At 38.2% G+C, this 24,600-nt stretch overlaps 1 protein-coding gene across 1 annotated transcript; it reads left to right on the top strand.

Annotated features, from left to right (window-relative positions):
• Positions 1-12,475: 12,475 nt before the first annotated feature.
• LOC135429932 (TNF receptor-associated factor 4-like) lies at positions 12,476-24,385 on the top strand. The gene is made up of 2 exons (XM_064684427.1): positions 12,476-13,046; positions 22,478-24,385. The coding sequence occupies exons 1-2, from the start codon at positions 12,774-12,776 to the stop codon at positions 23,672-23,674; spliced, it is 1,470 nt and encodes a 489-aa protein (XP_064540497.1). The 5' UTR covers positions 12,476-12,773; the 3' UTR covers positions 23,675-24,385.
• Positions 24,386-24,600: the final 215 nt, after the last annotated feature.

The raw sequence follows: 24,600 nt of genomic DNA, 5'->3' as shown, positions 1-24,600 counted from the left end.
CGGAAATCATTCACAAAAAAAGAACTACAAAAAAAAACTGTGAGTAAAAAGAGATACTAAAAATACAAACAAAAATATTAGAGATACAAAAACACAACCGAATGCGATCTACCTGCCCGAGCGAAGCTGGTGAATGAACCGCGCGAATGAAGCCCAATCTGAACCAGGTTATCTCCGGGTTTTTCTCACTTTTTCCCATTATCTTTTTCTCTCTCTCTCTCTTTCTCAATCTATCTCCCTCACTCTGTATCTCTCTCTGTTTCTCTCTATCTGTATCTATCTCTATCTGTACCTCTCTCTCTCTCTGTATCTTTCTCTGCCTTTGTATCTCTCTCTGTATCTCTTTATCTCTCTCTCGCTCCCTCTCTCTCTGTTTCTCTTTCTCTCTCTCTCTCTATCTCTATCTCTCCCTCACCCTTTTTCTTCATTTCTCTGTCTCTCTCTCCCTCTCTCTCTCTGTGTCTCTCTCTCTCTTCTCTTAGCCATTAGCAGCCTTTTAGCCGGAATTATCTGTGGGCCGCACTTGACTTTATCGCCGCACAGCGTGTGTTTATTGGGAAAGTCCTGTCAAAGGACTCGTCAGCAGTCACATGTTCTACACACTTTCCGGGTTAGTCCTGCGGCTGGCGGCATGTGCTGAGCATGGCATGGGGTCCTCTAGGTGCGCACAAATGTTTATGTGTGGCATGTGAAAAACTGTGACATGTTTATTAAACTGCTTTAAACAAATCGAATTGTATAGAGCTATGTTTAAGACATACAATTTGAAATATTAATAAGATTAATAAGATTAATTCTTTTTCTGGGTCATCATATTTTATAGAACTAAGGAACAGACCTCGAAATGAATTGCTTCTGATAAAACGTAGAATTTCTTTCCAAAATTTCTTTACTTATTATAGTCAAAAGTTGTGCTACCTTCAATATTAGCGAATCTGCAAAAAAAGGACACCTTGATTTTTTGTAACAATTTGTAATTCCCAATTTGTAGGTCCACCTTTATATACATTTTTTTTATCATATTTAGACTTCCAGTATATAGAAGAAAATTTCAAATAATTTGGATTATGCTTGCAAAATGCAAAAGAAAAAATATTGGGGATATATTTATGGGGTAAACTGACCGTAAGACTGTTTTTGGCTCTCTACAAACGAGTAAAATATATATAAATAGTTTTTAGATAATTTCCGTACCACATCATATTAAAGTTAAATATATATAAATATTTTTATAATATATTCCAAATCATATTGTTTTGAATTAAATTGAAATTAATTTTGAAAATAAGTTGTGCTTTGAATTAAGAATTTATCAGAAAGTATCATGCTTCAAAATAATGAATAACATTTTATATGTATTTATTGATTGTTCTCATAATTGCAAACATTTTCATTTGCTTTAATTGCTGGCTATCATATTTGTCCCCGCCGTCAGTCGCATATCATGAAAAAACATCTATCGATAGCATCTTAATTATCCGGTTAAGCCCAAGCACAACCTACTCACCCAATTGGCGGTGCCTGGTTACAAGCTCATCTCATATGTATATGATGTGTTCAGCTTTCTATTATTGTCATATATTACATGGCAGCTTTTGGCTTTTCACTCGAAAATTCACAGCACTTCCTCATTAGTTAGTTAGTTTTTATTTTGTATTTTCGGGGCTGCTCACAATGGAAATAAGCCTGATGATAATTAAATCAGCGTTGCATGACACAACTTAATCAAAACTGAGCCGTGCCCATCTAAAAAGCATAAGACAGCCCGCAATGAAAGTGAATTAACTGGCAACCGAAAAGCCCAACAAAAACAAAACACGCACACACACTCACACACACTCACACAGAGATCACAAATGAGGTCAACGAACATGGCCCAAACGAGCAGCCAGCAAAAGTTGACAAAAGCTGTCAGTGGGCAGAACCTCAACAAAAGACTTCAGACTAGGCAAAAAAAAGTCTTCAATGATTTCCCAATCTCAATGAGCAAAAACAAATCTTAAATGCTAAAAAAAAAAGGCTAAGTAAGAATGCTTTAGTCGGTTGTGCTCGACTTGCAGATATGCTGTAATAATTAGAAAGCAACGGCATATGTTTTTTGGTGAATAGTGTTGCAAAATATCGAACATTGTGCATAATCGATAATCGATTGTAGCGCAAATCCCTTCGATCGATAGTTTTAAAAATTGTAGAGATTTTAAGCTTAAGAATATACAACAAAAATTTAAAGTAACTTTTGTTTTTTTAATTCTTAAGACTTAATCAAATTTATATAAATGCTTTAATATTCGGTAAATATCTGCAGCGGGTATGAATATAAAACTGTAAGAATTCGTAATCTATATATTTTCTTAACGTTATAAAAACTTCTGTGTCGCCTTATCCCATCCATTTTTCTATGAACTCTTGTTAATGTTCTACAGTTCTTTCGCTTTTGAATGTACGTACCCAATTTAGTCAGCCTAGCCGAGTTCATATGGTCAGATATATAAAGTAAATATATACCTAACCTATAGATCGACAGCCTGTCAAGCACTTACAGACAACTGCTGTCTACTTTTTCAGTTCATTTACTATTTACAGGGTATACAAATCTATTAGATACTTAACTTGCCGCTAGCTAATGTTGTTTTGGCTTCGCTTTGCTTGGCTTATCTGCCCATTTACGTGCCAAATCTGCAGGTGAAAGTGTTGCAAAAGCAAAAGCAGGGTGCAAAAAAGAAGAAGAAAAAACCAAACATAAGAAGAAAACAACATCAACAAAGTCGGCGACTGTGATTTGTGGAGAAAATTGTTTTTCATCGCACAACGCGCCACAAATGTTAAATTTGGAGTGCAACCTGCGTTTGAGAGGGGGGCGCAGCGGGGGGTAGACTTACCACTTTATTGTATCATTTTCCCACACTGCAGCGAGTGGACGTGCCGCATGCATATGATATCCACTCGATTTGTTGCACACAAGCCGCCTGCTCCAGTTTATTAGTTGCCCCCGAACACTTGTAATTAATGTGCAACATTCTCTAATTGCCACACACACCAAACCTGAGTCATGCGCGATTAGTCAGCTGTGTGTTGCCAAAGAATTTCGGTTTTTCGCATACACTGTTTGCAAAGTAAAAACGGGCATATTGGCTCGTCTATTTGTGTTGGGAAGAGAGGGAGTTATACCTTGGAATAGTTAAGCCTGTGCCTTCAAGCTAAGCAAAGCGCTCTAAAAAACTTGCCACGCCCATTAAGAGGCAGCTTACCCACAAATATATTTTCTTTCCACAGTTTTACAGCCAAATTTGGCAGCTAGAACAATCTTCAGCTCTAAGATTCAAGCTAAAAACATTTTTCACGCGTTCCAAACATGAATATTGCCCCGTCACAGTTTGAATATGACTGTTAGGAAGTTACAGTTGTAGAGTCACCAAGCCGATAATCAGGAAGATTTTAGAGATTCGATGGATCTATAAACAGAGTATCGCGCAGTCGATTTCAACTATTTTACTTGTGTTCTCGCCTTGAGTCACCTTTGCTTGTTTTTTTATAATTTTCCCGCGCTGCGCTAGAAAATTTACGCGTGTTTCGTGTTTCATTTGTGTCACTTATATCGATGGCTTTGAGTTTCGTCGGGAGTTACCTAATATGCTTGACGACCTGTGCCACAGTGCACCTGTTTCCGTTGCACTCAATTTCCAAGCGGCGCTTGACTGGCTACAGCCAGAAGAACAGAACAGACCAGACCAGACCAGACACATATTTAGTTTCTTCTTCTTAAATACCATAATATTTACTTGTCGCTCTGTGTAAACTATGCAACACATTCGGGGGTGCTAATTCTAATGAAGCTGCAAGGTCTGAGGGAACGTGGCAGGTGCATGTCAGCTGCGGCTCATAGACAAAAACAACCAAGTAGTTAGATACCACACATGAACCCAGCCGCATTCCAATTATTTCGACATAACTTAACAGCTAATGAGATCATCGGGCCTCGGTAACAAGACAAAGACAAAGTCTCAGGGTAGTTTTACGGACCTAAGATAGATCTAAGATTAGGCGAATGACTTTGGGTATAAGGCAAAAAGAAAGATGGTTGCTCAAATTAAATACTAGACTGGCAAATATCGGAGCTCTTTTTTAAACTTTTCAGATGTCTTCCACAACATTTTATTAAAATATCCAAAAACCAAAGAGATTATTATAAATGATCAACATTTTGTTTGGCATCTAATATTTACGAATTTTTGAATATTAAAAACCAAACCAATGTTGATGAAATATATAACTTTTATCATGGTTCCACCTTTACATGATATTGACCTTGACATCTAATATTTCCGAATTTTTGAATATCAAAAACCAAATCAATTTCTTATAAAAGATATCATTTCCTACTTCGAGGCCTTAATTAGTCTAATCTAATATTTATCTAATATTTAAGAATTACAATTTGTTGCTTGTAATTTGAGTTGTTTACGAAAATATCATATACTTCCCTTTACTCACTTTCGAAGACAATTTTTTATATTTTTGATCCCGCAAAATGCCGCCCTTAACGACTGTGATTGTCAAAATAATTCTATAATTAGCTATGTTAATAGAGATTTTGAGGCAATTAATTTTTTTTTAACAAACTTCACTTTACAATGGACAAAAATGTTGGCATATCAAGTTCTTAAGTCTCTACGAAATGCCTTTCCTAGATTTTAAACTCCCATAACTTAGTCAGAACTGAACCGAGACATATTGGACTAGGCGGCAACTTAAATATTTCTGCAATTTAAATTCAAGAAATATTTTGACGAAAAATACCTGAAATACCTTGAAGTTTCAGCAAGGATTTTGATAGTATTTATTATTATTTTGAAAAGTAATATTTTTGACTTGTCAAATATTTAATCACGTCGAATATTTTTTACTCTAATCAGTTAAACATATTAAAATAAAATAAATCTATATTTCATTATTTGCACAAAGTAACTTGACCTTTAGTTTAAAAGTAATTTTTTAGAAATTTTGTTAAAAGTCTTTTAATATAATTCCTCTTATAATGTTAGGTAAGCTGGTTTTTGCTACTTTATCAGCTCAGCCTGTGGTCATTTTCATTCCCAGAAACCAAGGAACCTCTGCCGTCTAGAAATAGCCGCAACTAATGCCAGACAAGACCTTTCAGAGCCAAGGGCTTGGAATTGGGCTAGGGATAGGGATAGGGATCGGCGTGTGCGGTTGCCCAGGCTCGCTTTTTGCCATTTCGCTCAGTTTGTCATCAGTGGAATAATAAAAGATCATAAATAAATAGCATTGAGGATTTACATGGCTGCCGGAACGGTCCATCGGTCCGTCGATCCGTCTGTCCGTCAGCCTGTCGGTCGTTCGGTCGGTCACACTTTAATTAGTGTAGATAAAGCGAGTCTGAGCGGATCTGAGAAATGCACACAGTGCAGACTTCAGAATGATTCACGCAGCGCTGCCTCCGAGTAGCTGCCTCTCTTTCTCGCTCACGTGCGCAGAGCTGTTGTGCGTCTCGCTCTGGGTAATTGATACCCGAGGTGTTGATTTGTAAAATAAAATAAAAACAACAGCAACAACAACAAACTGTTTGCTTGTAAACAAAAGCGCTTGTTATGCCGCGCACACAAAAACAACAACAACAACAACAACAACAATAAACAACTGAGTTTTCGGGAATTTAGATAAGCCGCAGAATATTTTCATCTGAAGAGTCCACAAAAAAAATATATAATGAAAAAGAAGAAGCAAAAAGTAGCCAAAGATAATGAGAACGAAAGGAAGAAGAAACTCGGACTGGACACGCCCCGAACAGGCAATGCAAATCATTGACATACAGCATATCGGCAGAGCCCCAACTGATGTGGGTCCATTTGACGGACTGACAAACTGACAAACTGATTGCGGGTTGCGACTTCGCCGACTTCTTCTCCAGCTGGCAGCTTGTGATAAGCCAGCCAACTTTTATCAGGCCCTGGCCACAAATATTTGATCTTCTCTTTCATGTTTATACGTTAAATGTTTGGGCAAGAGATTAATGGTTAGGCGCACGCCCGCCCTTCTCATGAGGGTTTCCGCATATCAAAATACCCACGATACGAACATTTTGTTTTTATATTTTTTTCTTATAAAAATTACATCAACTTTGAGTTTTGATTTTGTGTGTGTGTGTGTGTGTGTGTTTTTTTTCACTCTCAAACTCTTAATTAGGCAAATCAGTTTTTGATTGGCAGTGGGAGAGGAAATATTTGATTGTTAACGGATGTACTTAACATCTCCAAAAGTATCAAAATATATAGACCATGTTTTACAGCTGGAATTTGTTGTAATACAACTGAAATGTTAATGCAATGGCATGTTTCGGCATTGGGAAACAAATATAACAACTTTTGTTTTTTTGTACATTTCATAAGCATAAAAACCAATTTACATTCCCTTTTTTGCTTGTAATTAATGATTTAACGCATTGAAAATTAATTATTAAGAAATTATAAATTGCCAATTAAAATAGTTTCTGCGAAGATATTGCAAGAATTCCACACAGAAGGGGATTGATATTGTAATAGAACATCACAGAAGTATTATAATTTGCTATAAGATAGTATAGTATAGGATAGTACAGTATATTATACTGTGGGGATAGTATATAGAATAGTATAGTACAGTAAATGGTATAGTATAGAATATTATGGTATTGTATGGAAAACACTATGATTAATTATAGAACAGTATAGTATACTAAGGTATTGTATAGTATATAGCATTGTATAGTAATATATATATATATATAAAACTGTTTGTACTAACTTACTGACTGAAGGTACAGGTCAAGATGGGGTTTCGGGAAATTCATTCATGAAAACGGATGTAAGAAAGTTTTTTGTTTACCGTCCGATCGCTTTCAAGAAAGATCTTTGAGAGAATATATTTTAAACGTGTCACGGGCCAGGCCAGGGTATACCCGCTACTATCCTATAAAGACATATGTAAAAATTTCCCATTTCCCATAACTCGGTCAAAACTCAACCCATTTTACGAGATTTGGCTTTTTGTTAATGGTTTGACCAGTAGATTGATTTGGCATTCAAATCTGACAACAACATTTTTGGTCCAGATTCATGATATAATGTTACCCTTAAAAATCGAATATAGACATGAGTCCAAATTACCCTTTCTCATAACTCGGTCAAAATCCAACCGATTTTCACGATATTTGTCTTTTTGTAAATGGTTTGACCTGTACATTGATTTGGCATTCAAATCTGACAACAACATTTTTGGTCCAAATTCATGTAAAAATGTTGTCCAAAAAATTGGATATAGACATGGGTCCAAATTACCCTTTCCCATAACTCGGTCAAAATCCAACCGATTTTCACGAGATTTGTCTTTTTGTAAATGGTTTGACCTGTACATTGATTTGGCATTCAAATTTGACAACAACATTTTTGGTCCAAATTCATGATATAATGTTACCCTTAAAAATCGAATATGGACATGGGTTAAAATTTCCCTTTCTCATAACTCGGTCAAAACTCAACCGATTTTCAAGAGATTTGTCTTTTTGCAAATGGCTTGACCTGTACATTGATTTGGCATTCAAATTTGACAACAACATTTTTGGTCCAAATTCATGATATAATGTTACCCTTAAAAATCGAATATGGACATGGGTTAAAATTTCCCTTTCTCATAACTCGGTCAAAACTCAACCGATTTTCAAGAGATTTGTCTTTTTGCAAATGGCTTGACCTGTAGATTGATTTGGCATTCAAATCTGACAACATTATTTTTGGTCCAAATTCATAATATAATGTTAACCTTAAAAATCTGATACAGACATGGGTCCAAATTACCCTTTCCCATAACTCGTTCAAAATCCAACCGATTTTCACGAGATTTGTCTTTTTGTTAATGGTTTGACCTGTAGATTGATTTGGCATTCAAATCTGGCAACATTATTTTTGGTCCAAATTCATGATATAATGTTACCCTTAAAAATCGAATATGGACATGGGTTAAAATTTCCCTTTCTCATAACTCGGTCAAAACTCAACCGATTTTCAAGAGATTTGTCTTTTTGCAAATGGCTTGACCTGTACATTGATTTGGCATTCAAATTTGACAACAACATTTTTGGTCCAAATTCATGATATAATGTTACCCTTAAAAATCGAATATGGACATGGGTTAAAATTTCCCTTTCTCATAACTCGGTCAAAACTCAACCGATTTTCACGAGATTTGTCTTTTTGTTAATGGTTTGACCTGTAGATTGATTTGGCATTCAAATCTGGCAACATTATTTTTGGTCCAAATTCATGTAAATTTGTTACCCAAAAAAACTGACATAGACATGGGTCAAAATTTCCCACCCCCATAACTCGGTCAAAATCCAACCGATTTTCACGAGATTTGTCTTTTTGTAAATGGTTTGACCTGTACATTGATTTGGCATTCAAATCTGACAACATTTTTGGTCCAAATTCATGTAAAAATGTTACCCAAAAAATCGGATATAGACATGGGTCCAAATTACCCTTTCCCATAACTCGGTTAAAACTCAACCGATTTTCACGAGATTTGGCTTTTTGGCAATGTTTTGACCTGTACATTGCTTTGGCATTCAAATCTGGCAACAACATTTTTGGTCCAAATTCATGTAAAAATGTTACCCTTAAAAATCTGATACAGACATGGGTCCAAATTTCCCTTTCTCATAACTCGGTCAAAACTCAACCGATTTTCCCGATTTTTGGTTTTTTGTTAATGGTTTGACCTTTAGATTGATTTGGCATTCAAATCTGACAACATGATTTTTGGTCGAAATTCATGATATAATGTTACCCTTACAAATCGAATATAGACATGGGTCAAAATTTACCTTTCTCATTACTCGGTCAAAATCCAACCGATTTTCACGAGGTTTGGCTTTTTATTAGTGGTTCGATCTGTAGATTGTTTTGGCATTCAAATTTGGCAACATTATTTTTGGTCCAAAATTAATCTAAAAATAAAAAACAGGCGAGGGAACTTTCACTGTAAGCAATATAACATAGTTGGAGCTAAACACCATATAAAACATGTGATATATTAATATTTCCCATTACCTATTCTTGACTAGAGTTGACAATGATTCATGCATGACGTCATAACTATTAAAACAAACACATTCATCTCGGAGAGCTGTATTTGCATTATGTTTAGGTGCATGTTACAGCGTGTATGACTAATAGGTAGAACAATGCAAAATTTCTCTGCGGAGCATATTCAAATGTTATATTTCTAAAAAGTATATACATACATACATTCCTAAAAAGTATAAATATAGAAAAAAAAAAACAGAAATTCTTAAATGCAAGGCATTCTTTTATTTGCTGCAGTCCGGAAATATGCGCACAAGCTGCCATATTTACAGGCACATAAATTCTGTATACACAATGATCTAAACAGGATCCTTTACAGTGTGTTCTTTGTGTCAACCCGTGTGACACCTTTGGCAAACTGTCAATAAGCGCATTGTTTCGACCAAATAAAACAGCTGCCAGGCACACACAAACACACACAGACACACACGCACACGCACACACACACACATTTGCCAGGGATTCCAGTTTCCATCGTCCTTGGCAAGGCGACCACACAATGTCCTGCGCAGGACAATGCCATTCGCACTGATTGGCAACAAGAAAATGCATCTGCATCTGTTATGGTCGACATGTGACGGCAAGATGCTCTGGAATTTGGCGGGAATGCGAACAGCTATGCCAACTAATTAGCAGCTGGCCAAAAAAGCAAACGAAGCGCATACGTTCGGCGCCAGGTCAAAAAAGAGTAGAGCACTCTAGTCGGTAATGCCCGACTAAGAAATACCCTATATCGAGTTGACATCACAAGCAGGCTGACATCTGTATTCCTACACACATACACACACAAATACACACGCTAAAATCTAAGCTCTTTATGCTACGACTGTGCATTTTCTTTCCTCAGGCCCACACTTAGAGAAATGTTCTTGATTAACTTGGTTGTTTATTGTCAAATTTTTTTTTATATTTTCAGGGAATTTATAAAGCATTCAAATACTTGTTGATACCAAAGCACAGGGCTATACCTCAAAAAATGCAAATTCTTAAAATTTCGGGGGGAAGAAGGGAGATATAAAAAAAGTGAAATATTCTGTAAGTTAGTATACCACACAAAAGTCCACATACTAGATGCTGCGCTTCTAGTTTTTTTGAACCTCGAGATAAGTATAAAATCCAGGATGTTGACATCGATTTTTATCGATTTCAGGGATGTGATTCGAGTTATCGATGTTATCGATTAACGCCAATTCAATCTACGCATGCTATCAAAGGAACTACGTTTAAAATTTTAAGTCTTTAGTTCTTATGCTTTCTGAGATTGTTGCTGATCAAGAATATATACATATATCTTATGGGATCGCGAAAGCTTTCTTCTGCCTGTTACAAGCATTCACAGAAAACCAATATGCCCCTTTTTGTACCCATTGTGAATGGGTAAAGGGTATACAAAACTTTCAGAGCTCAACGCGTAGCAGATGAGTTTCGGGCCCATTTCCTAACCAGATGAAAATGTTGTCAGTGCTGAGCTTCTTAGCGGCTTTGGTGCTATTAAGCAGAAGAGAGAGCGAGATTATGACAGAAGGAGAGAGAGAGAGAGAGGAGGAACAAGCAGTGATAGAGAGAGAGTTGTTTTGACCTGGCCAAGTACAAAGATCTCTTTCGCTCGCTCTCTTTTCAGCTGCTGCTGTGGCACTCTCTTTTCTTGGCCTGGCCAACAACTTTTCTTGTTGCCGTCTTTTGTTTTATGCCACTTTTTTTTCGGCAACGGGCCGGAGCTCAACATGTTCAGTCAACCTTGGCAAGGCCGTTGTTGCCGGTTTTTTAGGTGTGTGTGTGTGTGTGCATTGATGCTTGCGTGGGTCTTTGGTATGTGGCCAACGGAAGTGCGTTCGTTTATAATGGACAAACCCCCTTTTTACCCAGTTCCCTCGAGCCACAACAGCCAACAGCTGCTTGCTGTTGCCTTCCTTTCGGATCCGTTTGGCGTAATTGCGGCGCTTGTTGCCGTCATTAGACCACGTTTGGAATGAACATATATACATGACAATTACTGTAGCTACCCGCGAGTGTCCTGTTGCCAAATTGAGCGGAAAGTGTTAGGGGTTGGTTCTATAAAATGATAGGCTACTGCAATTTTAAAAGTGTGCTTACTTGAAATCTGCCCATTAGTTTAAGAAATTAATTTAAAGTATTTACTATAAGCCAACTGTTCGAGTAAAAATCATTATATGCATGGAAAATCTTTGAAATCTATGTTTGAGTTAAGTTTTATGCCATAAATTTAAAACGAGCTTGTCGACTCCAAATATACAATAAAATTTTTAAATGAAAAACAATAAATATCAAGTTTTCAGAATTAACTCAAGAAAAAGAGCTCAAGAAATTAATTTTTAAATCAAGAAATAAATTTTTTAAATTAGAAACAATAACTATCAAGTAACTATACATATTGTAAATACATAATCTGCTAGATCATCTTCTATATAAGATCTCTCTGTACTTTAATTTTAAATTATTTTACAAGTACAGAAATCGCTCGAAGAGTATTACTATTATAAATTCAAATCCTTCAGTTAATCTTTCATTTAAAATAACAGAAATAACTTTAATATCTTTCATATATATTTTGTTTATATACTTATTTTGTAACCTCTTAGAAGAAATCTGACATTTTGAAAATTTTAAACTCATTTTATGGCAAAAAATAGAGCTTGCAGAAAAAAGAATTTGTCGTAAATTGGAATTATCTCTAGATTCAAAGCTTGCTCATTTTCATTCATTCAATTCTTGAAAGCCTTTCAAATTTTGTATTCCTATTCTTTCCTTTGTTAAAACAATAAGAAGCTAACCTAATTTAAACTCTATTAGTTTATACACAATCTAAATTTTAATAGCTTCTTTTATTGTTTGTAATTTTGTTTTTTTATATCATTTCGAGTTTGACCTCTTGGGAATGCCTCTAGGGGAACTTCTATTCCATTCATCCATATGCAGCCTGCATAGTTCAGCAATTGCTCTCAATATTTTTTACATACAACAGCAACTGCTTTGGCTTGCTGCCAATTTCATCATTTCATCAACATCATTTAACTGAGAGACTGAGAGACTGACAAACTGAGTCTCCGTCTCCCCATAGAGGAAATTCTGCTCGAGGCGCTGTCGCTGTCGCTGCCGCTGCTTCCTCTTCAACTTCTGTTGGCTGCTTTGCTCTCGCTCTAAAATGCAATGCAGCTGAGTTAGCTTTGTTGCTATCTCCCTTGCACAACTCACCATTGCGCATGTGTGTGAGCGCAGAGTAACTGTGCTTGTGTGCGCGCGTGAGTGTGTGTGTGTGCGATTGAGACCGGGTCTGCGGGTAGGTCTGCTGCGCAGCGACTGCGTCATTTCAGTTGCTTTCGAGCGAGCGACGCAAACGGTTCGTAATTCGTGCGTTTATCAAATTTGAAAATATTTCAACAGAAACAAAACCCAAACAATTTCAACAAAGTCGCGCGTGCGTCGTGCGAGTTGAGCAAAGTTTTGAAATACCAAACGCAAAATTGTGAAATACAAAACAAACAAATAATGAGTGTTTGAAACTGCATAAAAACAGTAATCATAAACAGTGTTGTTTAAAAGCGAAACTAACTGGAAAAGTACTAAAATTTATTGAAGCACTTTGGGATTAGTTCCAAACGAAAATCAACAAAAATGGTACGCAGCCTGGCACAGTGGACCAAAACGTTGAGTTTCCCCTCACGCTTGTCCCCCAATCGCAATTCCAAGGATTGCTCCACACTGGCCAGCCCGGTGCCGCCGCCAACGCCGCCGCGCAACAAGACCAAAGGTCACAGCCATTGTGCCACATCGCGCAGCACCTCTTCGACCGTATCCTCATCGCATTCATCGGCCGCTTCGCACAATTCACCAACGCCGGGCAACAACAACATCAACAATATGCCCATCACGGAACTGGAACAGATCGTAAGTTTTATTGGCGCACTATGTTTTTGGACGGGGGCTTTCAACTTCCTGTTCGAGCAGAGCAGAGCAGCAGCTGCACAAACAGTCAACTGATAAAGGCACTCCGATAAAGCTCATTGACCCATTTCCCTAGGCACTGCAATTGGCATTACGAAAGCCCCAGAATGCGACTAAGCCGGTTATCTTTAACAATCAATCAGTTCCCAAAAGCAAATAGACCATAAAACTGATAAATGATATAGTATGCTTTGGCATTAGGAATATAAAACAGCAGCATTTAATTGATAACACTCGGATTTCTGGGCTAGATAAGCGGGTAATATTTGTAGATCATAAATGCAACTACAGTGGTCTCTCGCTAATTGGAATAATCAATATGTATAAGAACGGCTCTATTTTGCTATGGATATAGTATAAATAGAAAAAATTAAGAAATTTTAATTTAAAACACGTACAAACTATGTTTAAAGTAAGACTAAAATTATGGTTAGCCTTACACTGAAACTTCTGTCTTTCAAGAATTATTTCCTAATACCAAAAACAGCACCCAATCGAGAAAATGTACTCCCATTCAGAAATTTTTCGCTCACTTTAAGTATCTGATTTCTTTTTAAAATTCCTCAAGATAATTACTCAAAACAGAAGTTTCTCTAAGTGTTAAATGCCTTAAGTATTAATCATTTTTCACATCTGGAACCTTTTGTATTTCGAGCGTTTCCCATTTCCGATCGACTACTGTATCGAATCAATCTTGGGGTTGCCACCTAGTTAAAAGTAATTTGGCAAATGCCGCACAATCAAATTGCCAGAGCTCCTTAGAAATCTGGAGACACATGTGTCACAAAATAGACATAAAAAAAAGAAGACAACTGAAAAGCAAACAGGATGTCGCCACGCTTGAACTGGGCATGGGAATGGGAATGGGAATTGGGCATGGGACAGCGAAGGGCGCCCGGCTGGAAGACGACACATGTGCACAACGTGGCCGGGCAATTGTCGGTGCCACACGGAGCACATGGTGCATGCAACGCGAACGGGGAAATCTTCAAGTGTAGCCTGGGAAAATGATTGCAAATGCGACATAAACAAACCAACGATCGTTAACGATTTCGGTGTGTGTTTATCTAGGCAATTGATAGCCGCTGTTGATTTTGGGTTATTTGAGGCGTTGTCTATATAATATAGATGGGCATAGATATATTAATATTTATTATGATATGCATTTAGAAAAATGCAAAGGCAAACAATCATATAAGATACTTTTTTCACACGAGAAATAGTCTAGAATTTTGGGTTTGCTAAGAGTGTAAAGATACATTTATTTTGTGCCCAAATCTTTTGAGACCAATGCTAAAAGTATTCCCAACTAACTCGAGGAAAACATTTTTGTTCTATCCTATAAGTATTAATATTGTATTAATATTTATAGATAAAGATAAAAATATATATAGTTTTGATAAAGAAATTGGAAGTTTGTTTTATAGTCAAAATCTTTCTAAGAATTTTTGTTTATAAGAATTCTTCATATTTTTGATAACTTCTAAATATGATCCCAAGTTAAAGAAGAAAAATTAGCGATCGAAGGCATTTTTTCTGTGGCTTCTTAAAATATATTTATGTCTTCAAATCAAGACCTTCTTTATGAAGCAAAAAGGCATTTCAGACCCCTAATAGATATATACTTAAACTAAATTATTCTCAATATAATATTGAACTTGCAATCAATATTTCACCCTTATAAATTTTATTATAACTTAGAGAAACTTAGAATTCTTTGAAGAGCTCTCTAACCAAAACATTCTCTTTAGCGAGTGACTACCGTATTTGATAAAAAAAAAACTCAACATATATTTAAGTTAAGCTGCCATATCGAATAATTCACATAGAAACTGATTTGTTCTCCTTTAAAAAAAACCTGTACAAACAAAATCTTCAAAGTGGAGCTTACCAAATGCCACATGTATGTGCCTTGGTTATACAAATCTGCAGCAATTTGTTGAAAGATCAAAGTTCCTGCTGCACCGCGGCAAGTGTGTGCATTCCTTTTTAGATGCTGGCCAAGACGCGTTGTGCTTGGAGTTGTTACCAATATTCATATATGAATGTTGGCCACAGCCACACCCGCGGACCACGACAACTGCGGGCAACTGGCGCAAAACGTGCCACAACGAGCATGCCACACTTTTCTATGGAAAATCGTGACTTGCGGCTTTGGCGCCGCTACTGTTGTTGCCCCTCACCCCCCCTCTAACCACCCCTCTCCAGAAAAATGCCAAAGTTGAAAGGCGTCGTCTGCCCAGCGTATCGAACGTGCCAAGTCGAATGAACCGTTAGAAAAATGCGCTTATATAAGTCGCACAGAGTCGCCGCGATTTGCCATTTGGTGGCGCATAAACAAGTTTCTTGTTTTGGCTGGAAAAGTTGTTTTATCGGCTTTTCCAGCACCACTAGCCAAACATCCTTGGCCAAAGGTAAACCAGTTAACCGGTTTGCGGAGGTGTCTGGGCCAGCCACATGCCACACATAACTGTAGCTAGTCCAGTTTGCTGGCCAACACCAACTCGCATCCGGCTGGTGGGCCAAGCATTTCCCGTCAGCTTGTAAAAGCATTTCCCACAATTTCATCGACAGACGCTCCAATTGCAAACGATTTTCTCACACTATGTCTCAGGATTGGCGCGGTACGTGTTTTCGACTTTTGGCTTTGATTAGCTTTTGGCCAGTTATTAGCATTTCACACCCAGCTGTTAATCAGACTTGATGTGTTTTTTGTAGGTGTGTGTGTGTGTGTGTGCTTGAGCTGAATCAACTGTTTTGTCTTGGAGCTGGTCAAGAATGTGGCGGTCAAAATATGGCTGCAGTGTTGAGAAGTGGGAAAAAGCTAGTTCAAGTTTACTGTAAAAAAGAAAATCATAAAAACATTCTACGCTGTTTTGGGTATTTTTGCTTTTAACAAGCATTATATATCTTGACCTACTCCTAAAGAAATAAACATATATGTATAAATCTAAATATATGCATAGTTTCCAAACCGTTTTATAACAACTTTCTAAGCCCATAAAGCCTATAAAATATCAAGTTTTTGCTTAATTTTGCAATTTTTAATATAAAAAACATTAAAAAAGAAGCTAGAACTCCCGCTAAAAGTAGCCAGATTTGATAGCGGGAGACAAAAAAAAAGGCGAAGCTTGCAACACTGTTTACCTTAATCAGCAAAAACTGCTGTTGTCGCGCCAAATACCAGACGACGAACCCAATCGCGCTGCTTAACGTGGCCAATAAAAGCGGCGTCGGCATTTCTGCTGCCGCTTCCTGTCCGGCTGCGCTGCCAGGCAGCTGCTGCCCGCATGGAACAGCAGTTTTTTTTTGGGCATTACAAAACACGGCAGCTGTTACCCTTTCCCCCCCAACAAAAAAAAGCCAGCACAAAGTTCACCTGCAGCAGAGCAAAAATTGCAACATCGCGATGCTGCAAGTGGGGCAACACCGAAGCGCCTAAAGTGTGGCAACGCTGTGCCGCAGCATTTAGAACTTTTGATATTTGCAATTGGCAGCCAAAATAAATGCATACAGCAAAAACAACAATAACAGCTATTTTGTAAGCATGTGTTGTTGTGTGCGTGCAGGTGCAGAGCGCAGATCAGAAAACAAGAAACCCAAACAAACAGCTGCTCTGGCGCGCTCTCTCGCCCGATCGCTCTCGCTCTCTCTCTCTTCGACTGTGTTGAACAGCGCTCAAAACACGTTTGCTGGCTTTGCCTTTGTTTTGTTTTCGGTTTTGCAGCTGTCTGCGCTCACTTAGCTATGTATGTGTGAGTGTGTGTGTGTATGTACCTGTGTATGCTATTGTTGTACTTGTTATTGTTGTTGTTGTTGCAGCATTTGCAGCTCTTTGTGAAATTCATAAAACTGCGCATCAGCTGTTTTGTTTTCTGCTGCTAACACTGCATTTAAGACCGCGCATTGGGGACCTGCCCCATGCTTTTTATTAGGTCAGCGCAATTGGCACGCCCATTTGAGGGGCGATCTATTTCAGCAACAGCAAAATAACAAAACAATCATAGCTTAAACCTGTTGCACAGCTGTTTCGAGTCAGGTAGAAGCTAAAGAAAAGAAAAACAACACAGAATACTGTGGGAAACTTTGAGCTCTAGCAAATAAGCCAAAGCGCTCTAATTTGATATCAAAACATTTAGCACAATTTTCGGGCCGAGCTCATAATAGCTGTCATATGAACGCTGAAAATTGTTAAAGCAAACACCAAAACCACAACAACATAAACATAAAAAGCAGCTAATTCCAGTGCCCCACGTACCCCACATATTGAAAAGTAGCCTAAGCGAGCCGAGCGACCCATGCCAAGTTTTGTTTGTCTCCCATTTCAAATTTAGCTGGCTTGTGCGCTGTCCCACTGTGCCTGCCCCTGTGCCCATTGTACAAGGCGGCAACAACAAAAAATGGGAATTATTTTTGTTCAAAATGAAATTCGAACAATAATGCATTTGGTTGGCACGCAAGCACAACGGAAGTGGCCCGCGGTGCAGTTCTAATAGGTGGCAAGGTGCTAAGCTTGCCTCCCCAGGCCCCAAGCGATGTTGCCAGACTGGCAGCTGAATGGAACATTTGATGATCTTTCAGTTAGCAGCTTGAGAAATCGTGCGTTCTTGTTGGCAAACGGAAAATCTTAGAAATTAAGAACAATGCACAAATGTTTTGAACAGCATAAATATGTGATAGAAAGAAGAAATTATATAGATTTAAATATATAAATAGATATACATACATAAATATATATATAATTAATATATATGCTACATCGTACTTAAATCAAAAGGAGACCTATCAAAGCTGGGAGAAGCAGGCCGGAAGAGGCTTTGCTTCAAAAATTCCTATTCATAGAATATTTTTTTTATTATCTTTCGTTTTTCAACACTCTTTTGCTATACCTATACCTATAGTATATGAGAAATAGAGTATATTTGAATTATGAATGCAAGGAAGAAGAGTCAAAAATCGAAGATTTCAAACACTTTATTATCATAAAATAAAGGTATTTCGTAGTCCCTTCCCAATTAATATATATATATATATGTACCACACCATATATCAACATAATTCCGTTATAAAAACAAAGAAAATTGATAGTTTATGAAGCGGAACAATCCAGCAAATCGATCGCTTGATAACATATGTATGCACTCTATATAAAGGGAAAGAAAAAAAACAGGGCTGCATCTCAGAGAAGAAAAAAATGTAGGAAAAGGGCAGCAGCACTTTTGCACCCCCAAAATTCGTCTATTAATATAGTCGAAAACATGCCCAAAAAGAATGTTTTTTGTTTTTTTGGTGCTTCAAGAAACTTTCAACAATAACATAAACAATGCGTTGGCATCGCTTTTAATTGCTGCCTGATTGGGGCCAGAAACCGACTAACCCCACCAAAGGCCATAAAAATAAAACACGCTTGTCAGCATCGCCCCATAATAATATCTACGAGCGCCTTGAACTTTATGGATATACACAAATATCACTTCGGTTTTTCTTCCCCCCCCCTGAATATGTTGGGCTTATGCTAGACCCATGCCAAGAACCGGGCATCGAATTTGTTGTCTAAAATTATCAAAATGTGCATTTTCCGCACTTATTTTCATTTTTATGTTCGAAGTGCGTCGAAATGCTGCCTGCTGCTGGCGGCATCTGCGGCTGTGCCGCATAAAATGAAAACAATTGCGGCGACTGTGGCACGTTTTTTCTTTGGTTTTTGTTTTAGTTTTGAATGCAGCCTTTGCTTACTAAACTAATCACGCCCCCTGCTAAACAATGGGCTACTTTAGCAGAGGGTCTTTTAATTTTGTCATGAAATACGTAAGGCAGGGAAGGAGACGTCTTGGATGTACTACATATATATATTATTGATCAGTATCAACAGACTAGTTGATATATTCTAATATAGTCCATTTCGGCCTGACTTAGGATTGGTTAAACATTGAGATCTTGAACTTTTGTCCCCATATATCGTTAAGCAAACACAGCTTTTATGAGGTTTACTATAATCTATATGCCATACTATATATAAAAAAAATTAATATCAGGTCCGCAATATCATATACATAGCTCCCATAGGAACGTTTAGGCATAAAGTGTCTTTTCGTGAGATAACCTTTTGTATATGCATAGAAGAAGACATCTTCGACTCCATAAAGTATATATACTCTTACTTCTTCTTCTACCTTCTTAATTGTTTTCTAACATATGTTGACCAAACTGGACAGAGCTTTGCTTTGCTCTTTGAGTATGACCAAAATCTTTTGAGCATGCTTCCACTTTATCATCCAAGTCTTAAAGCCTGCATTTCTTTATGCTTTCAAGGGTATTAAAGCTGAGGAAAGCTGTTCTTACTGATTGTTTACTGTATTTATAAATTGATTTGGTTTCAGTTTGTATGTTGTCTTTTTTTTTTTGTCAACTTGTTTGGGGTTTTCTTGTGTTTCTTTATTTACGTTCATGTACTTTTTAATTTTTTTTTTCTCTGCGCTTTCATTTTTATGTTCCGCACGCATAAATTGAATTTAAAATCATTTGATTTTTATATAACATGCTTTAAACATTTTATTTCATTTGCCTTACGCAATATTTGGCAAACTGTTTTTTAAATGTTATCCGTTAATCACCTGAGCCGGAGTTCAATGCAGTCAAAGACGCCCCAACACAATTTTTCGGTTTTATTTTTGTTTTTTGTTTTTGTCGAGTGTCTCAAGGCAGTTCACATTGTTGGATTGACACATAGCTGAGCTGGGCTGAGCTATTATATTTTAATATATTTTTCCGGTGCTCAGTTTCTAGATAATTATATTAAGCATATAATAATTTCAGCTAAGCTGTGTGGTCCGAGCAAAAAAAAAAAAAAAGAAACTCAATTGCCTGGATAAAAAGTCAATGATCTCTCGCTGTGTGGAATGCGCCCGGCCGGCATTTTACCCTGCCTCGGTTCCTTTTGGGGAAACTGTTTGATTTCCCTGTAAACAGTTGGTTCCACGTTGACAAACAGTCGGCTTTTTGATCTTTCTTGTCCGTAGATGAAGTCAGGAGGAGCCAGAGCAAATGCCTGCCGCACATCATTTTCAATTTGTGTAAACATTTTTAACATGCTGTTTATTTTATCGCCAAGCTGAGTGGCAGTCGTTACTTCCTGAATTATACAAATACATACATATATACATATATATACTGCACCCAATTCAAAACCTGCTAATTGGTCCACGCAGTCTCGGCATTACGCAGAGTTCACCAAAAAATGTTCTGCCGGCCACAGTTCAGTTTTTTAGTGCTCACTTGAGGTTGACATAAAAAAAATAAAATTAAGAACACCGCAAAACTTGTTTTCACGTTAAATTAAATTACCAGCAAGCGGCAATTCCCTAGAAATACATATGTATGTATTATTATTATTATATCTGTTTCTCCATTTTTTTTTTGTTGTTTTTTTTCTGCTTCTGTTTCATGCTCTACGCCCATTCCAGAGAGCTCGAGCGAAGCGGGGCTCGGCTCTGGCTCCGGCTCCGGCTCATGTGTTAATTGCTTATTACATATCATTTTCTCTGAGAGTACTTCTTCTTGTTGTTGTTGTTGTGTGCGACATGTCGAGACATGTTCATTTATCAAAAGTCAAGCCACGCTCGGGCTCGGGCGCCGCCAAACTGCAGATAAGGTCAATTAAAAGAGTCAACCGGAAATGTTGCGACGCTCAGTTAGGAGCTGCGCATTTGCTGGGGGGATTGCACACACTCACACACACACACTCACACACACAGGCAGACGCATCTTTGGCGCATATTTGAATACTTTTTCATATATCAACGGGTTGAGGGTTTTTGTTTTAATTACTTCAATAGGCAGTCATAAATATTTTCGCACAATTTATTATATGGAAAAGCTTGCCGGATGTTCAGCTGGCCCGTTGGCCACGCCCCGTTTTTCATTTGGTTGATGTTGTTGTAATTAAGAGAAATGCAGCAGCAAGAAGAAGGCGAAGCGAGCAAAAGAAAACTCAGAGCAAGCCGCATGCAGAGAATGCACTCAAGCAAAGCCCAGGCACAGGCCCAAAATGGAAGACAGGAAGTGCATGCCTGTGCCTAGGTGTGAGTGTGTATCTGTGAGCGAGTGTGTGTGTGTGTGTCTAAGAACATGATCAGTCATGTGTAAACAGTTGACGACTTAGATGCGTGAGGTGCGAGGTATGCAGGTAGCAAATCGCTTAGGTAGCTCCACGGGCAAAGCAAAAAACCAATAAAGTGGCTGGTTCCGTTAAATAGATAAGCGAGAAACATCCTTGAATAACAGCTTATCAGCAGCAGAAACAGAAATAGAAACAGGAACAAGAATCCGTTTAGCTATAAAAGTGTTCGCTTCGTGCGGCAAATTTAACAGTCAAGAATTGCAAGTGCGTGTGTTAAGTTCGATGGGTTTTTGGCAACGTTTTGGCAAAGTCAAGTACAAAGTAAGTGCTACAGATATTGTATCTGCTACATACATTTGTAAAATGTGCTGCAGATATTATATCTTTCATAAAAATGTCTAGTACGTAGTTATTAAAGCACATAAGAGAATTCATCTTATAGATAAATGCATAAAAATGCATAGTAAGTGGTTAAGAGATATTGCATCTGCTAGATACATTTGCAACAGGTGCTAGAGATATTGTATCTTTATATAATTTGAGAATACTTTGTTTAGGAAGCACATTGGAGAATGTTTCTAATATATAAATGTATGTTCAGATATTGTATCTGCCAGGTACATTTGTAACAGTTAGTTAAACAAGCACCCAGCATAATGTATCTGACAGATAAATGTATAAACATGTACTACGTAGGTGCTAGAGATATTGTATCTGCTGGATACATTTCTAATGCTTAGTTAGAAAAGCCCATATTTGAAGTTATCAAATAGACACATTTATATCTCTTAGATGCATTTGTAATAGTTAATTGTGACTAATAGACACATCAATTAAGCAAAACTGAACTGGTGACAACTCTTTAGCTGCTTAATAAATTTATTGTATCTTAAATATACATTTGTTATCTTTAACAAAACACACAAAAGATATTGTATGTTTAAATATATCAGTGGAGCTTTTAAAGACACTTAAGATATTGTATCTCGTAGATACATTACTCATTGTTCAGAAGAGAAAACCCCCTAAAATTATATCAATTCCGAGATTCTTTGGAGTATGATGTAAACTCTAAAGATATTGTATCTATGAGATACATTTCAGCTTAATACTGAGCTGATAGTTGTAAAGATATTGATTGTAAATATATTGTATCTGTGAGATACTTTGCTTGAAGAAGTTGTATATCTATGATTAGTTATATTAAATCTTTTGAGCACACTAATTAAAACATTTTATCACTTACCCCTTGCAGATTTATCCCGGTCCAGATCCGAAGCAGGCCATAATGGGCTCTCTGGTCTTTTGCATACACCACAAGCAGGGCTGCAAGTGGTCCGATGAGCTGCGCAGGCTGAAGGGGCATCTGAACACGTGCAAGCACGATGCCACACAGTGCCCGAACAAGTGCGGCGCACAGATACCGCGCATCATGATGACGGATCACTTGCAGTACACATGCACGATGCGACGCACTCGCTGCGAATTCTGCCAGAGCGAATTCTCGGGCGCTGGACTGGAGGAGCACAACGGCAGCTGCGGCCAGGAGCCGGTCTACTGCGAGGCCAAGTGCGGCCAGCGTGTGCTGCGCGGTCGCATGACCCTGCACAAATCGAAGGACTGTGCCAAGCGCTTGCGTCGCTGCGCCCACTGCCAGCGCGAGTTCTCGGCGGACACGCTGCAGCTGCACGCGGCCCAGTGTCCGCGCACCCCGTTGGCCTGTCCGCAGCGCTGCGATGCGGGTCCGATAGCACGCGGCGAACTGGAGGCGCATCTGCGCGACGAATGCCAGTCGCTGGCGCTGGCCTGCAGCTTTAAGGAGGCGGGCTGCCGTTTTAAGGGACCGCGCCAGCTGCTGGAGGCGCATCTGGAGAACAGCGCCGCGGCGCATTTGTCGCTGATGGTGGCGCTGAGCACGCGCCAGGGTCAGCAGATACAAATGCTCAAATCGGCGGTATCGAAGCTGTCCATCAACTATACGGGCACGCTGCTCTGGAAGATCACCGACTGGTCGGCCAAGATGAATGAGGCACGCGGCAAGGATGGCCTCGAGCTGGTCTCGCCGCCATTCTATACCTCACAGTACGGCTATAAGCTGCAGGCGTCCATGTTTCTCAATGGCAACGGACCCGGCGAAAATACCCATGTCTCCGTCTATATTAAGGTGCTGCCGGGCGAATATGATGCGCTGCTCAAGTGGCCCTTCTCGCACTCCATCACATTCACGCTGTTCGAGCAGGGCGCCCAGAGCGGCCAGGGCGGCGTTGCCGAATCATTTGTGCCCGATCCCACATGGGAGAACTTTCAGCGGCCATCGAATGAGCCCGATCAGCTGGGCTTTGGCTTTCCACGCTTCATCTCGCACGAGCTGCTGCACAGCCGGCCGTTCATCAAGAGCGATACGGTCTTTCTGCGCGTCAAGGTCGATCCCAGCAAGATTGTGGCCGTCTAAGGAGCTTGCCCAGTTTTCTTGGAGCCTTAACACTCGACTTCCTTAAATACCGTGTATTTGAATGTGCGAGAGTGTATACCCGACTGGCCTGTGTACATATTTAAGTAAACGTTTGGCTTCGGGCGTTGTTAGCCGCTTGGTTCTAACTGGCCTTTGAATGCTGAACTGCCACGCCTACCGCGTAATAGTCATATAGCTTATATACATACATATACAGACACACATATATATATATATATATATATATATAGGTTTTTGCAGTGCTGGAATTAAACCAAAGCATATTAACATACAAACATAAAGAACAAAATTAAAAAAGCAAAACAAAACAAAAAGAAAATATTTGAAAATAATTGTTCGAAATATTATCATGTAGTTTAGTTCGTGTCTTAAGTCTTTTGTTATAGAGATTTGTATTTTTTGTGCGCTCCCATCGGGCGACTTTCAAAACTTTCAAAAGATCTTCAAATTATAGATCGTACGATTTTTAAATTAGTTAAACTTAGTTTGCATGTACATAGGCATTAAAAAGCAAATCCTAGTTTTTGTAAGTGCTCCACATAGAACTTTAAGCGAACATCGTAGTCATTAGCACAATGAACACATAAGAATACAATTTTCAATATAGTCACATAAGTTAAATGTTTTTAGAAACTAAGAAGTCAAGTCTACAATAAAAGCAAATACAATATCCAGTAAACCAACACGAAATGCTTTTCAATATTATTTTTTGAATTTTTTTTAAAATTTGCAGAAATTATTTAGAAAATTACAATATATTCGGAACGCAATTTACTTCTGCCAAATGAATTTGTTTTTATTTATTAAAGCTCTATAGAGAAATTTAAAATATACCTTGAAAAACTGCGAACTATCAGAGCTTTATATTTGGCATATATTCTACTTCCTTCGAAACATATTCTTCA

The sequence above is a fragment of the Drosophila montana genome, unplaced genomic scaffold (genome assembly GCF_035044405.1).
Source record: "Drosophila montana isolate Dmon_TW-CO22-7 unplaced genomic scaffold, ASM3504440v1 contig_2747_1, whole genome shotgun sequence".
NCBI lineage: Eukaryota > Metazoa > Arthropoda > Insecta > Diptera > Drosophilidae > Drosophila > Drosophila montana.
The sequence above is the reverse complement of the archived record's forward strand: the minus strand, read 5'-3'. Positions and strand labels throughout refer to the sequence as shown.